The following is a 17870-nucleotide window of genomic DNA, read 5'->3' on the forward strand; positions in this document are numbered from 1 at the left end:
GATGGAATAAAATGTAGGTGATATTTTAAGAGTCATTATTCACATCTTTGAAAAAAACTTAAGCGGTTTGCCATTCAAATCAACTGTAAAATGTCCATATTAAATTCATTATATATGGAATGTATATAGTATACTGCATAACCTCAATTAGATGGAATTTAAAAAAGCTAAGCTCACCCAAGCAGAGAGTAGATTGGTGGTCACCAGGGGTTGGAGATTGGGGGCCATGGGGAGATGTTAATTAAAGGGTTCAAAATTTCAGATACTCAAGATGAATAAGTTCTAGAGATCTAATATGTAGCAGTATGACTAAATACATATGAAAATTACATTTTTGGTTATATTATAGACAAATGTGCACAATATAAATAGCAATTACTTAAGATGATATTAATATTATTGCTAAAGGTCCCATTTAAAATTGAAAAGGGATGGAACAAGATCACATTTAAAGCAATAAAACAATGAACAAGACTGAATTATATAAATTAAATATTTCTAGTATCAACAGGCTATACCATGCTTATTCTAAGTAATAATGGTAATTTGCAATAATGTAAAGTCTATGAAGACCACTGGCATATGAAAGAGGTGGTAGATTATATATTTATTATTACTTATCATTTAACCATTTTATCACACTTGTTAGATTAAAGCCTCCATTCTGTAACACACTTGTTCAGATTAAAGCCCCCTTCAGAAGGCATAGCAAGTTACTCTGTCTGCCTAAATTCATAAAATAAGCATTCACTGTTTTGAGGAAAACACTAAAGTACAAAATCCATCAATAGCAAACATATATTACACAGAAAACAAGTTAAATTTATTAAAGCAAAGTGCAGCATGACTAAAGTAGCTTAGCTTTTCTTTTTTCTATTGAATTTGGGACTGAAAATAAATTTCCAGCATAGAAGTGAGAAAGCATTCAAATCAAATCAGATTCGATCTCAAAAATCTGTAATCTTCATCAAAGTATACCCTAGATTCAAAGTATAGCCAGAATCTATACCCTAGATTCTGAAGAAAAGAAAAGAATATTAGGATTTTATTTCTATCTTGCTGTCACATAGAAATGTTTTTAAATAGAGAAAAATAAAACTCTGTTTTTTTTTTTTAAGTACAACAAATTTAGATGTTTTAATTTTAAGAAGTCAAACACCTATCCTGGTTAACTGAATTATTCTATGAAGATGCAAAAGTGGCCAGATATTACCAGATAGACTTTAAGCAAATGGAAACAGTATGGGAAGGGAATTTCCCAAAGCTCCAAACATCTGGCATCCATGCTTATCTTCTAGATTAGGGCAGAGGATAAAACCATTAAAGAAACAACTTAAGTACTTAACAGTATTCCCACTGTACCCAAAAGCTTTAGGAAACAAAATAAGCTGAAAAAGTGGTAAAATGGTTTTAGAATTTGCTATATGGGCAGAAAACTAAAATTAGAGACTAGTCCTAACAATTATTTGTTCAGTATTAGAACCAAAAGAAGATGATGCAAAGGGAAGAAAGAGGAAAGGTGTGGGCTACCTTCATCTGTCTATTACTGTGATACCATCAGATAGCAGTCTTCTTTTCTGTTACTCTTCCTATGACAACTAAACTCAAAGAAAAAGTTCTTTCAATTCCATTCTCAATTTATCTGCATTTTTTTTAAACAGAAACTTTAAGAATATAAGCCAAGAGTTAGTCAATCAGAATTAAAGAACTAGCCTGCTTATGAAATAAGAATTAGATGAAAGGGAAAGTGTTAGTTGCTCACTCATGGTGTCTGACTCTGCAACTCCATGAACTGTAGCCCACCAGGCTCCGCTGTCCATGGGATTCCCCAGGCAAGAATACTGGGAGGTGTTGCCATTTCCTTCTCCAGGGGAAGAATTAGATAATAGCTTTCAACTATTTCTAATTTAGTAATTAACAAACTATTTAAATAGGCAATTATATAAGATTAATTATAATAAAAATGCTAGAATGTGGGTGTTGGGAACAAATGAACACTAAAGTACTAGATTCTCAACCAATTACATATCTTTTCTGAGGACTAAATCTTTCAACAAAAATAAATCAATGAGTATAATATATGATACATCAAAATTTTTGAGACTAAACAACAGAATTACTTTTATGATAAGGATAAGTCTATACTTCTGATATTTATTAACAAAACTGAAGCAAACACAGGAAATTTCCAAATTTTTTCCACTGCGTATTTTATGGCATGACATTTCTATGCCTCAAACTGATGAATAATTTATTTTTTAAGTAAAGCAATATCAATGTTAATTTTCTTGAAAGTTCTTTTAAGAAATGAGAGTGAATGCATAAATAACAAAAGAGAATCATTTTATCATTTTTATAAAAAGGAAAAGCAGATATTTTAAATAAAATCATTTTCATGATAAAAAGAAACTATTCAGAGCTCAGATATTATATCAATGCCAACAATTTTGAAAAGTGCCAAAGACAGTATTAGTAATGAAAAAAGTAAATTAAATTGAAGTCACTCAGTTGTGTTGGACTCTTTGCGACCCCATTGACTGTAGCCTGCCAGGCTCCTCCATCCATGGGATTTCCAGGCAAGAATACTGGAGTGGGTTGCCATTTCCTTCTCCAAGGGATCCTCCCAACCCAGGATTGAACCCAGGTCTCCTGCACTGCAGGCGGACTCTTTACCGTCTGAGACACTAGGGAAGCTCAATTAGTAATGAAAATACAACTCCAAATATGACAAAATGAATGATTAATTCTTTTGTATTGTGAAGGATTCTTTTCTCCCTTTTAAGTCAGTTGCATCAACCAATCTCTTCTATTTTCAGTAGAATGTTACTACAGACACAGTCTAATCAAATATACCTGGGTTAAAGTGGATCTTGATTTAGTCACTTTCTATTGACAAAACCTTGATGAATTTACTGATATTCTCTATATTCTGCTCACTCAGCCTAAAAATGTGGATAAAATATTATCATCATGGGGTGGTTGTGTTAATTACAAGGAGTAATCCGTACGAGGAGAACCATGCCTGGCAATAAAAAATGTTACACCTCTAAATCATGATATAAATATGTGCAAAACATTAGAAAGACACAACTATTATAAGCACTTAAAATACTAACTGATATTATTAAAGTTCCCAATTCTTGCTGCTTTAACTGTCTATCACTGCATCCCTTACCTTTTCTCCAACACCACCAACTGAGCCAATGGATCCTGGAGGTCCTTGTGGTCCCTGCGGTGTAAGAAAGGGAATACAGTTATCCTTACTCTTGTAATAAGATATAAATTCATAAACATACATCCACTTGTTCTCAAAGAGAGAAATATGTGCAAGAATATCTCAAGTCATTTGAAAGATGAGACAAAACAATGAACTTTATGGAGTTGTCAAATGTGCTAGATAGCAAATAATTTAATTGCATTGAATTGATTTTCAAATGCACCAGAATTCTGGTGATAAAGCAGAGGACTTTCCAACTCTAGTCATATCAGTTAATACTTGGAACATAATTTCAATTTTTCTGCCAATTGAGTAGATCAGATTTAGAGGACGGTTTTGCAGATTTTCTTAGTGGATCAAAATACGACTCTGATTAAGAATACTACAATCCATGCAAAAACAATATAAACCATCTCTTAGTCTTTAAATTGCTTAGAAGAATTAAAACCTAAAAGCATTTTTAGTATATCTGCATGTAATTTATTTTACCTAGTTCTGGCCCGCCAGCATTAAAACCAGGAATAACAGAAGAGCAAACTTGCTCTTTGTGAAAAGGGAAAGTCAAATGGAAACACAACACCAAAGTTTATAAGTTTGTTAATAGTAACAATAAGATAAATATGACATTACACTCCTATAATATTGGAACAGTTAGTCAACAGTTAAGCTTGGGGGAGATCATTCATACAATTAAGAGGAAACTTTTTTACAGGGTAAGAAGTAAATATATTATAATGTACACATTACTCTGATATATTTTACAGAAAAAAATACAAAATTGCAAAACTTTTAGATAAAGGATGTTTGGGACACAGATCTAGGCTAGTATAATCAAGGTAATTACAAACCATCTCCTCAAGGAGTTGTAAAAGATAAAGGTTAAATCTGAAACAATTCAGCAGCAGTGTAGAATTATTATGTGCAAGACACAGTAATTTGAACTGAACAATGTAGTACTTTAGTGAATATTTCTCACTAAATATATATTGAATGTAATATATTTTTTGTACCTATATTATATTAATATTTGTAGGGACTAGTTCCCTGCAAAGCCTTTCTTTTCCTTTAAACAAAATGAAGTGGAAAAAAAAAATGAAGTGAGTAATTGACCCTTAAGCTATTGTTCATGTAAACATTTCAAAGGAGTGTAATTATCCCCATTGTATTTTAGATACTGCTTGCCATTACATAATATCTATATAACTTCAAAATAACTAAATATTTCACAGTCTTACATCAGCTCCATTGGGACCTTGAGGACCTCTTGGGCCTGGAGGACCAGGTGGACCCTGTAAGAGAAGAATATTAAGGTTTATGTAGACCAAACTCAAATGCATTCCTGATGTTTTCATTTTGTGATTAAGAAAACAAAAAGAAGCTTCAGCCTGCAAAATCATAGTCAATAAAGCAAATCAGGTATCATTCTTAATGGATACATCATGTTAGCAAATTCTTCTTTACACATAGATATGGGGAAATTAGAACTGCAGGAAGAACAATTTAATTAAAAATTATAAAAGTCTATTAATACTATCCAGTACAATGAATTCATAATACAACTAAAATATTATATACCAGAATATACTAGAATGCTAGAGTATAAAGGAGACATAAAGTTGGGAAAATAAATAGTGCTTGAATAGATTTAGAATTCATTAATTCTATATTTCTTATTTGTATATTTTCACTTTTTTTAATGTCAGCTCTCATGTTACATATGCCAGAATTGGAATAAGATTAACTGTTTAGTTGTCATCCTTAAATAAAGGTTCTTGCTCCTGGCTATGCATTAAAATTACCTTGGGACAATTTTTGTAAAATACTGATGGCCAGAACCCCTTCAAGACTGTGTTTAAATTCATCTGTAGTAAATCCCAGGGCATTAGTACTTTCTTAGAGGTCACAGTTTATTTTCATGTCATGGTTGACTATTAGCCATTAGCTATTCCCATAAGTCAGAGAGAATGTATTAATGATTCGGGGGACCATAGCAAGGGTATTCAGAGAGAAGCTTGCTATGCAACTGAACTGTTTAGGGTATTAATTAGTTATTTTGAATGGGCAATGTTTATGTTTCTTGTTCCTTATAAAATCTAACATGTAAGTATAAAATTATCAAAATATGTATTTTGAAGGGAGCAAATATTGGAGGCAATGTTCATCAAAGGGAAAGAGCAATTAGAAAATATATTCATTTCATTATAGATGCCAATGACCCTGGCTTAGTTTTTCTTTACCAAGGTAGTGCTTGATCAACAAATATATGTATTTTAAATTTATAGCTGAAATATTAAATTTAGAGCAAAAAATCCAGAATCAATAATTGAATATTATTAGGCCAAAGCATTCTGATTAAGATGAAATTCCTCATTAAATTAAGAATTTGTTTTAAAGTGTAATTAATTTTTAATAGTGTGTTAACATTTGTTAGTTACCCAAATCCTGGGTAACTATTATCTATTATTTACCTGTTTCACATCAAAGACCAGAGCTAAAGCTAAAGACTAAAAAACAAAACAAAACAAATGTGTAGCAGTTTATATATACCTAACAATATATACACAGAGAAATAAAATAGATATAACAATATATCAACCAAAGAAAGCCATATGTGTGCACAACATTATTCCGAAGAGAGGAAAAGGAAAGATGGAGTAATAGTCAAGACAGTGAGAGAAACTTTAAAAGTGGCAGGTGCAAGTCTGGGTAAGGAACAGGGAGGCAACAATCTGCAAAGTCATAATCTTTAGGACTACTTTGTTTATATTAATAAGCCTTGAGAAAGATACTAGTAATGTGGAAATTCATAATATACATCAATTTTAGAAAATAAAAACTTACCATAGGACCAACATCCCCATTTTCTCCTTTTTCACCAGGTGGGCCTGGAAGACCCTAAGAAAATATAAATAGAAAAACAGTAAAATTCATTCATGTATTTAAAAAGAAATATTTGTCCAATTTCTCATATAGAATTCAAAGTTAAATACAGCTAAATAAGAATGTGGACTTGAGACTCATAAACTATCATCTGTCAAAATACACATAATGCAAATATTGACTAAATATTAAGGAATCATATATGTATGTTCACAAAATTCATGCTTTGCATAGTATTATACTTTTCTATTTCAATTACAAGAACTAAATACATAATTTGTTCTGGGAATTTATGAATACCTAATCATTTTCTCCATCTTTATGAGTAGTATATGGAATTAACATTGTAAAAATGTTTTTGAAAAATCTTGTTCCAAATTATTTTAGGACACCTTTTCCTGGTGAGGATTTTATAGATTGGAACAGTTAGACAAAACTCCTTTGAAAATAAATATTCCATCCAACATATGTCCAGGGTTACAAATATCTTCTGAACTCTTGACCTGTTAATTCCAGTTCTGGATCTTAAAAACTCATAAGGCCATGAGACCTGATATATTACACTTCCTTTATTTACTCAAATCTATTTCCTTTACGTTCAATTGCAGTGTAATTTCTTTGGGAGAGGTTCTATGCTATTGAATAAAATCAGAGCAGCTGCCTTCAGATTTCACCTGGCCCTATCTTTATGGGCCAGCAAAAAAAAAAAATTACTGTACTCCCTCTTGATTTTCCTAATTCCCCCCAGCATATCTGTTTATATTTCCTATTTTATATTACAATACGTTGTATACATTTGAAAGAAAGTGAAGTCGCTCAGTCGTGTCCGACTCTTTGAGACCCCATGGACTGTAGCCTACAAGGTTCCTGCGTCCATGGGATTTTCCAGGCAATAGTACTGGAGTGGGTTGCCATTTCCTTATCCAGGGGGGATCTTCCCGACCTAGGGATGGAACCTGGGTCTCCTGCATTGCAGACAGACGCTTTACCCTCTGAGCCATCAGGGGAGGCCTATCTTACCTAAAGTGAAGTCGCTCAGTCATGTCAGACTCTGTGTGACCCCATGGACTGTAGCCTACCAGGCTCCTCCATCCATGGGATTTTCCAATTTGAAACATACATTTAAAAACACAATTGTACCACTTGTTTGCATACTTATACTCATGGGATGTCAAGGTTGTATATTGTCACCCTGCTTACTTAACTTATATGCAGAATATATCATGTGAAATGCTGGGATGGATGTAGCACAAGCTGGAATCAAGACTGCCAATAGATACATCAATAACCTCAGATACACAGATGACACCACCCTTATGGCAGAAAGTGAAGAGGAACTAAAAAGCCTCTTGATGAAAGTGAAAGAGGAGACTGAAAAAGTTGGCTTAAAACTCAACATTCAGAAAACAAAGAGCATGGCATCCAGTCCCATCACTTCATGGCAAATAGATGGGGAAACAGTGGAAACAGTGAGACACTTTATTTTGGGGGACTCCAAAATCACAGCAGATGGTGACTGCAGCTATGAAATTAAAAGACACTTGCTCCTTGGAAGAAAAACTGTGACCAACCTAGACAGCATATTATAAAGCAGAGATATTACTTTGCCAAAAAAGGTCAGTCTAATCAGTTCAGTTCAGTCACTCAGTCGTGTCCAACTCTTTGCGACCCCATGAATCAAAGCACGCCAGGCCTCCCTGTCCACCACCAACTCCCAGAGTTCACTCAGACTCACGTCCATCAAGTCAGTGATGCCATCCAGCCATCTCATCCTCTGTCGTCCCCTTCTCCTCCTACCCCCAATACCTCCCAGCATCAAAGTCTTTTCCAGTGAGTCAACTCTTTCCATGAGGTGGCCAAAGTACTGGAGCTTCAGCTTTAGCATCATTCCTTCCAAAGAAATCCCAGGGTTGATCTTCAGAATGGACTGGTTGGATCTCCTTGCAGTCCAAGGGACTCTCACGAGTCTTCTCCAACACCACAGTTTGAAAGCATCGATTCTTCAGCACTCAGCCTTCTTCACAGTCCAACTCTCACATCCATACATGACTACAGGAAAAACCATAGCCTTTACTAGACGGACCTTAGTCAGCAAAGTAATGTCTCTGCTTTTGAATATGCTATCTAGGTTGGTCATAACTTTTCTTCCAAAGAGTAAACGTCTTTTAATTTCATGGCTGCAGTTACCATCTGCAGTGATTTTGGAGCCCCCCAAAATAAAGTCTGACACTGTTTCCACTGTTTCCCCATCTATTTCCCATGATGTGATGGGACCAGATGCCATGATCTTCGTTTTCTGAATGTTGAGCTTTAAGCCAACTTTTTCACTCTCCTCTTTCACTTTCATCAAGAGTCTTTTAGTTCCTCTTCACTTTCTGCCTTAAGGGTGGTGTCATCTGCATATCTGAGGTTATTGATATTTCTCGGGGCAATCTTGATTCCAGCTTGTGTTTCTTCCAGCCCAGCGTTTCTCATGATGTCCTCTGCATATAAGTTAAATAAGCAGGGTGACAATATACAGCCTTGACGTACTCCTTTTCCTATTTGGAACCAGTCTGTTATTCCATGTCCAATTCTAACTGTTGCTTCCCGACCTGCATACAGATTTCTCAAGAGGCAGGTCAGGTGGTCTGGTATTCCCATCTCTCTCAGAATTTTCCAGTTTATTGTGATCCACACAGTCAAAGGCTTTGGCATAGTCAATAAAGCAGAAATAGATGTTTTTCTGGAACTCTCTTGCTTTTTCCATGATCCAGCAGATGTTGGCAATTTGATCTCTGGTTCCTCTGCCTTTTCTAAAACCAGCTTGAATATCAAGAAGTTCACGGTTCACGTATTGCTGAAGCCTGGCTTGGAGAATTTTGAGCATTACTTTACTAGCGTGTGAGATGAGTGCAATTGTGCGGTAGTTTGAGCATTCTTTGGCATTGCCTTTCTTTGGGATTGGAATGAAAACTGACCTTTTCCAGTCCTGTGGCCACTGCTGAGTTTTTCCAAATTTGCTGGCATATTGAGTGCAGCACTTTCACAGCATCATCTTTCAGGATTTGAAATAGCTCCACTGGAATGCCATCACCTCTACTAGCTTTGTTCATAGTGATGCTTTCTAAGGCCCACTTGACTTTACATTCCAGGATGTCTGACTCTAGATGAGTGATCACACCATCGTGATTATCTGGGTCATGAAGATCTTTTTTTACAATTCTTCTGTGTATTCTTGCTACCTCTTCTTAATATCTTCTGCTTCTGTTAGATCCATACCATTTCTGTCCTTTATTGAGCCTTTATTGCATGAAATGTTCCCTTGGTGTCTCTAATTTTCTTGAAGGGATCTCTAGTCTTTCCCATTCTGTTGTTGAATATGGTTTTTCCAGTAGTCATATACGGATGTGAGAGTTGGACTATAAAGAAAGCTGAGTACAGAAGAATTGATGCTTTTGTACTGTGGTGTTGGAGAAGACTCTTGAGAGTCCCTCAGACTGCAAGGAGATCCAACCAGACAATCCTAAAGGAAATCAGTCCTGAATATTCACTGGAAGGACTGATGCTGAAGCTGAAACTCCAATACTTTGGCCACCTGATGTGAAGAACTGACTCACTGGAAAAGACCCTGATACTGGGAAAGATTGAAGGCAGGAGGAGAAGGGGATCACAGAGACTGAGATGGTTGGATGGCATCAACAACTCAATGGACATGAGTTTGAGCAAGCTTCAGAAATTGGATATGGACAGGGAAGCCTGGTATGTTGCAGTCCATGGGGTCACGGAATACAGGACACGACTAAGCAACTGAACTGAACTGAACTCATGGGACATTGCTCTTTCAGGTCAAGCTTTTGTCTCTAACAACTGGCAGAGCACCAGAGAAAAACAGAGATTTTAATGAAATGTTGAATTTTTTAATTAATTAATTTTAATTGGAAGCTAATTACTTTACAATATTGTAGTGGTTTTTGCCATACAGTCACATGAATCAGCCATGGGTGTACATGTGTCCATTAGCAGATGAATGGATAAGAAAGCTATGGTACATATACACAATGGAATATTAAAAAGAATACATTTAATCAGTTTTAACGAGGTGGATGAAACTGGAGCCTATTATACATAGTGAAGTAAGTCAGAAAGAAAAACACCAATACAATATCAATTCAGTTCAGTTGCTCAGTTGTGTCCGACTCTTTGCAACCCCACAAACCGCAGCACACCAGGCCCAATACAGTATACTAATGTATGTATATGGAATTTAGAAAGATGGTAACAATAACCCTATATGCGGGGCAGTGAAGGAGACACAGATGTACATAACAATCTATTGGACTCTGTGAGAGAGGTCGAGGGTGGGATGATCTGAGAGAATAGCATTGAAACATCTATATACCATGTGTGAGATAGTTCTCCAGTCCAGGTTTAATGCATGAGACAGGGTACTCACAACTAGTGCACTGGGATGACCCAGAAGAACGGGATTGGGAGGGAGAGGGGAGGGGAGTTCTGGATGGGGAACGCATGTATACCCATGGCTGATTCATGTCAATATACGGCAAAAACCAATACAATATTGTAAAGTAATTAGCCTCCAATTAAAATAAATAAATTAAAAAAAGAAAAAAGTAATCTTGAATAGATAGATGATGATATTTGATATTTTTATCCTTATCTTGTTATATTTCAGTTTTTAAATGCTGGTAATAAGCCATGAAATTGTTTTTGTGATGTACCAATTCCACATGACTCTCAGTTTGGAGAGAGGATAGCTTTACTGAGTATATTTGTAAATTTTTTAATATTCTGTATATTCATTTGTATGAGGAAATCTTAATTACTGATTTATAATAGCATATACCAGAATTTCATTTATTTTTTCTCATTTGTAGGTTAGATGTCTAGGAAAATAGCCTATCATACGTACTTGCCAAATGGTTATCATCAACTGATGCTAGCTTCTAGAATTACTAGAGAAGTTCCTGGGAGGAAATAGCCAGGTAGTGTTTCCAATTTTATCCTGCTTAAAGATAATCTGAAAGAGGTCACTAAAATTTTAGATTCCAAGATCCACAACCAAAGAGATTCTAATTCATTGATGGAGAACATGAACTCAAATTCTTAAAAAGACAAGTAGATTTTTAACACAGATGAAATAAACGTTTCAGTTTAAGCCCATTTCCTTAAGTGCTAAGCACTACAATGTAAACATAATTAAGCTCTTATAAACACCACATAAATTAACAATCACATTCCTTATATCCCACCTACTGTAGTATACAGTGCATCTGATTTGTGATTTCCAAATGGAATGTTATATAATATTAGCTCATAGTTGTCTTGTATTTCTATAACATGCCTAGTCTGCATTGCCATTTTTATTTATGCATGTTATTCTTGATATTAGTTCAGTAGAAACCACCCAATAGAAAAATATTGAAATATTTATCTCTTTTTATGAAGTTTGATTATAGTTCAAATTCTCTTGCATTGCAGGCGGATTCTTTACCAGCTGAGCAACAAGGGAAATCCGAGAATACTGGAGTGGATAGCCTATCCTTCTCCAGCAGATCTTCTGACTCAGTCATTGAACCGGGGTCTCCTGCATTGTAGGGATATCCTTTACCAACTGAGTTATCAGGGAAGCACCAAGTTTAGACAGAATATTCTTATTATTCAAATCAGTAGAAACACATTGAGTCAAATCCTTTTTTTGCAGCAGCTAAATGTGCAAAATGGCACTCCGGTGTTAGTCAGTTTTCAAATGTCCCAGCACTTTTCTAAGGAGTAATTTATGCACAGAGAGATTCTGCTATAAGATCTGTTAATTTAAAATAATTTACCTCTTAAATGATGAAATAAAAAATGAATTCAGGCCAAGAACTCTCATTCTATGTGCGTTCTTCATATGGAGACAAATAGTAAGCAACTAGACTCCTACATTATTATTATTAATGTCTAATATAATTGCTAATATCTATTCTGCCACAAAGACTCAATTAAAGGATGAAGACACAGTTGTGAGCATGTTAATTACATTAACATCTTTTCAGATTCCTGATTTAAAGAGGTATTCTGGGAAAATATAATCTATTTTTTGGGGAATTGATTTCTTGAGTCACCTTCATCAAAGATCATATTTCTTACTCTATGTAAATGAAGACTTTTAAAAATACAATATTTTTTAAATATAAGTTACAAGACACCTTTTTAATCATGATAACTAAATTTCTAAATTACAACCTTATAGAATTCAGAATAATCAGTTAAATGAAAAAGCAGAAAGTGAATGGTAATATATACATCAGCAATCTAATTTCTAATGCCTTGTTATTTTCAAATATATGTGCTGCTCATACAACTGTGAAGAAGGAAATGGCATCCCACTCCAGTATTCTTGCCTACAGAATCCTGTGGACAGAGGAGCCTGGTTGGCTGCTATCCATAGGGTTGCATAGAGTCGGACACGATTGAAGCGACTTAGCATGCATGGATGCATTGGAGATGGACATGACAACCCCTCCAGTGTTCTTGCCTGGAGAATCCCAGGGACGGAGGAGCCTGCTGGGCTGCCACCTATGGGATCGCACAGAGTTGGACACGAGTGAAGCGACTTAGCAGCAGCAGCAGCAGCATACATACTAATACATATTTCTCAGGATTGCTTATTTATTATCATCTAATAAGTATAAAAGGGGCTTCCCTGCTTTCTCAGAGGTAAAGAATCTGCCTGTCAATACAAGAGACCCAAGTTCAATCCCTGGGTTGGGAAGATCCCGTAGAGAAGGAAATGACAACCCTCTCCAGTATTCTTGCCCGTGAAATCCCATGGACAGAGGAACCTGGTGGGCTACAGTCTATGGGATTGCAAAGAGCTGGACACAACTTAGCAACTAAATGACAGCAAAAGAATAAAAGGGTTAAATGAAAATATGATATGACACTTTTATACTACTCAAGTTGAAAAGAAACTATTTTGGCAATAAAAAATGTAGAAAATTACAATATTATGTTCACTGGTAGACTTCCATTGAGGGCTATAACAATAATTGTTATATTTAATAATGTAACATATAATTATATACTAAGAAGGTACTTAATATTAAAAATTATTATGAACTAGATGATTTAATAATTTCTAAAATTGCTAATGTGGCATAACTAATATCCATATATACCCAAATATCAAACATTTTATGATTTTTTAGAGAATCACTAGGTAAGTATCGAATAAACAAGTGGCAGAAGAAAGCTAGATGTTTCCACAGTTTGTAGGAAGCAATTAACATCATATGGAAGAAAGACAACTCAGACAGATATCTACTATGCAATGTTTTGCCTAACAACCCAGTTATAAGCTATATTTAAAGACAATTTCTTGTCCTACAATGTTTTACAACCTCATACTTCCTAATGGGTTTACTAAAATACAAATTATAATTCTAAGAAGTTATTTTAAAGATTATTTTAATCATTTAAGTTATTTAAGTGATTGGAGCTGAAGCTGAAGCTCCAATACTTTAGCCACCTAATGCGAAGAACTGACTCATTGGAAAAGACCCTGATGCTGGGAAAGATTGAAGGCAGGAGGAGAAGGGGATGACAGAGGATGAGATGGTTGGATAGCATCACTGACTCCATGGACATGAGTTTGAGTAAGCTCTGGGAGTTGGTTATGGACAGGGAAACCTGTAGTGTTGCAGTCCATGGGGTTGCAGAATTGGACATGACTGAGCGGCTGAACGGAACTGAATGTTAATTTGTTTATTTTACCTATTGTGAAAGTGTTAGTCGCTAGGTCCTGCCTGACTCTCTGTGACCCCGTGGACTGTAGCATGCCAGTATCCTCTGTTTATAGAATTCTCCAGGCCAAAAAAACTGGAGTGGGTAGACATTCGCTTCTCCAGGGGAATCTTCCTGACCCAGGGATAGAACCCAGTCTCCTACATGATAGGTAGATTCTTTATGATATGAGCCACCAGGGAAGGGAAGCCTATTTTACCTCTTATTGCTTAACATTTGCTGTTGGCAATTTCTGTTAATAGTTACAATCGTGCGCGTGTGTGTGTGTGTGTGCGCGCTCAGTCACTTAGTCGTGTCTGACTCTGCCGCCTCATGGACTGTAGCCCACCGGCTCCTCTGTCCCTGGAATTGTCCAGGCAAAAAAACTGGAATGAGTTACCATTTCCCACTCCAGGGGATCGTCCCCACCCAGAGAAGGAACCAGTCTCTTACATCTACTTCACTGGCAGGAAGATCCTTTACCACTAGCACCACCTGAGAAGCCCCAGTTGTGATTGACAGTTTGCTATTTCTCAAAGTTTCTGCTAGCCATCTGGAGTACTAATTTTCCTGCTATGAGATATGTGAAAGAAACTTTCTAACACTGTGATTTTTCAATATACACAAAGAAGTTTGTCATTCATTTTCCATGTACAATGAGAATGAAGAAAACCAGTATTAAACCTACAGAAACCAAGGCTGATGCAGTTTCAGAAAAATTAATGGTAATTGGCAAAAAGCAGTTAAAGTTCAGATATATGTTTAAGTAAAATGGTTATTATACTTAAAAACCGAGTTTCTAGATAGAACCAAGGACCACTGCTTTGTTTTACATCCACCAGAAAACCTGGTGTGAGAAGTAAGTGGGAATGACTGGATGTGCAATGCAGAAAACATCTTACCTGAAGACCTATGGGACCAGGAGGTCCTGGGAAACCTCTTGCACCCTCATCACCTTTTTGTCCAAACATCCCCTGCTGACCTCTGGGACCTGGTTCACCATCACCTCCCTAGAGAAGACCAATACAAATGATCACAAGCTGGAAAAATCATGATTCTGCCATAAGACATCATAAAAATATAATCATTTCTCATTTAATCAAAGTTGGTCTATTATAAGCAACCAAGTGATAAGTAGGTAAAATTTGTACTATCTGCTGCAAATATACCATTGTTCGTTTTGCTTTACATTATTTGATTATGGAATATGACTGATTTTGATTTTTCTCATATTTACCAAGTGAAATAAGAGCTATGTAATAAAGGAAAATAATGTTCAGAATTTCCTACAAATTAAGTACTTCCCAACTGGTTATTAGCTATCTTCCAATGAAGTCACAGTGTTTTTTATTTATAAAGTCAACTTGGCTACCTATATTAGATAATTAAAACTTGATTCAATGTTAAGCATAGAAACAAACCTATTATCACATGAAATCAACTGGTTATGTGACAGTTCATGGATCTATCTAATCAGAGAATAATAAGGACTTAAGATTTGCTGAACAAAGAGGAGCACTTACAGCAATTCCAGGGGCACCAACTGGACCTTGAAGACCTGGGGGACCAGGAGGACCCTGAAATGAAATAATCAGTAAATTTGAAACTGAAGCCAAAAGAGCCTCAGTTATATAGTACAGAACATTTGATTGATCAAAATCTATTAAGCCTCTATACACTTTTTGGGGAAAAAGGTTTTTGCATTTAGTACAGTCAACCATTATTTATTTTACTTCTTGAGCCTCAGACTTGCTTACTTGCAATCACTTTTAAATTGGCAGTTATTGAAAAAATTCTCATTTGTAGTAGTTGATATTTTAAAAAGGATTTCTATGCTAATACTTATAAATCATGTCAAAGTTTCACACTTGAAAATTTTCAAAATATCAGATTTCTTTAGTGAGATATCTGTGTGTCAAAAAGAGACATGAAAGTGTTCATATATACAATATTTTCCAAAAGAAAAATAGGTTGTGGGGAATTCTATATAGACAGAATGTAACGATATATGAAAACTTGGAATTTTCCTCATATGTAAACACATGCAAATTCAGTGTTATGTATTCAGTAAACCAGAACTCCTTACTTTAAGCAATAGATTCCAGTAGCTTTATGAGTCTTCCATGCATAAATATATTTTCTTAACTGTATTCTTTTTTTTTTTTTTTTTACACAGTCAGGCACTATAAAAGATCCAGACACTAGAGTCATGGAATTGTACCGCTCTTTTTCTTAAAACTGCCACACATTGGGTACAATTTTTGAAGCCTAGGCTCTGGAGATTTGGTTGAGGGACTAGCAGGTTCCTTTCAGGTTTCCACTAGGTCAGTATCTTTTTCATAGCAATACAAAGATGTTATCTGTCTTTAAAGTACATGGTATTTGAGCTAACAATGTAAAAGCAATGGAGGGAAAAATTGCAGATAGTTTAGTCTCATTCTGAGGTTTTAAGGTTTGAATTATTTCATTTCTTAACACAAAGTTTTGAAAAGAGGTTTTATTAGAATTGACCAAATCTCAAACTGATTAGTTACCGCAGAGGTAATATAGTAGTAATATTATAGGGAGATATAAGGAAATAGTAACATGAAAAAAATCCATGGTTAATAGCAAAAGAAATTAAATTAATAAATCCCCCTCAATAAGCAGGAAACTCACGTTTTCTCCTTTGTCACCCTTGCTGCCTTTTTGTCCTGGTTCACCAATTTCACCCTGAATTTGAAATATTTGAGTTAAAATTTATATCTAATATGCCATACCTGTCATTGCATTATGATCACTATCATCTTATGACTAAATTATGTGATAGCATTTAATGTCACTATTTAAATTGGAAAAGCCTAGTGATCACTCTCCTGTATTGACTAATATTGCTGTCTAGAACTGATAAGCATACAGAAAAGCAAAAATCAGCTGAACTCTGAGGACTATTACAGCTGGGATTTTCAATTCACAAAATCGATTTCATCTGAAATATCACCAGTATAAACTGATAATGGAAATACACTGATTTATATAAAAACATAATTACACATTAATCAAAAATCAATCTATTTTTTCTCCTAGTTTTCCAACTGCTAAAGTATAATGCATTATCAGCACACTGATTAACAAATTTTGTTATATAATTTCACAGTAATGCTAGAAAGTATATTCAATTCAAACACAACACAGCTATACGTTTAAAATCAAGAGCTTAGAATCTTCACTTACACATTAGTAAGAAATAGAAGTACAGGATTATAAAATATGTATGCAGCTCATTCTTAAATTTTAACTCTACAAATCCAAGACACTGTGGTTAAATGTATACAACTAATTAATTTCACATTTATATGAGAAATATTAAAAACAGATAAGAGCTTTTGGCATCTGCTCATTTTTCTCACTACCATTGTTCTTGTCTTGTTTAGATCTCACATACTATTTCACAGGAAAATTCTAATTCTAAGACCCTAAATTAAAACTTTTGAGCACAAGAAAGCTATATTGAAACTTTGAAAAATATAACTTTAGATTTTATATCTAAACTTAAGAAAGATTATATCTAGGATTTTTGAGAAAAAATTTCTTTTTCATGGTATGTACTAATATAAGGAGTACTCACCTTGTCTCCATCTTCTCCAGGGGAGCCAGCAGGCCCCGCAGGCCCTGGGAGACCCACAGGGCCTTGTACTCCATCTCTCCCTGCCGGACCTTGGGGACCTTTTTCTCCCTGCATTGAAAAATCCACCAAGTCATTACTTGGCTGTAAGAAACCTATGAATTTGCCACTCAATTTATAAGTGAAGCTACAAGAGTCATACCCTGGCTTCCATATTTAACAAGGAAATTGTTTTGATTTTTACTCAAAATGCATTTTCTCAGTAGCAAATGATAACATGAAATATCCCGCATTCTTTTGTGACTAAGAACACTACCGTTGCTAACCATTTATGAATCTCATAAAAAATAATCAACAATCAACAAAAATAATCAATAGAATTTTCCTTTGAACCACACATTT

At 35.1% G+C, this 17870-nt stretch overlaps 1 protein-coding gene across 1 annotated transcript in view; it reads right to left on the reverse strand.

Annotated features, from left to right (window-relative positions):
- COL11A1 (collagen type XI alpha 1 chain) overlaps positions 1-17870 on the reverse strand; it is a 225180-nt gene that overhangs the window by 35872 nt on the left and 171438 nt on the right. Inside the window, exons 43-49 of the mRNA XM_004002244.6 lie at positions 17472-17579; positions 16523-16576; positions 15388-15441; positions 14767-14874; positions 6059-6112; positions 4453-4506; positions 3176-3229 (exon numbers count right to left, since the gene is read on the reverse strand). Of these exons, the coding sequence (XP_004002293.3) occupies positions 3176-3229; positions 4453-4506; positions 6059-6112; positions 14767-14874; positions 15388-15441; positions 16523-16576; positions 17472-17579 (486 nt within the window). The remainder of the gene's footprint in view (positions 1-3175; positions 3230-4452; positions 4507-6058; positions 6113-14766; positions 14875-15387; positions 15442-16522; positions 16577-17471; positions 17580-17870) is intronic.

This window comes from Ovis aries, chromosome 1 (genome assembly GCF_016772045.2).
Source record: "Ovis aries strain OAR_USU_Benz2616 breed Rambouillet chromosome 1, ARS-UI_Ramb_v3.0, whole genome shotgun sequence".
Classification (NCBI taxonomy): domain Eukaryota; kingdom Metazoa; phylum Chordata; class Mammalia; order Artiodactyla; family Bovidae; genus Ovis; species Ovis aries.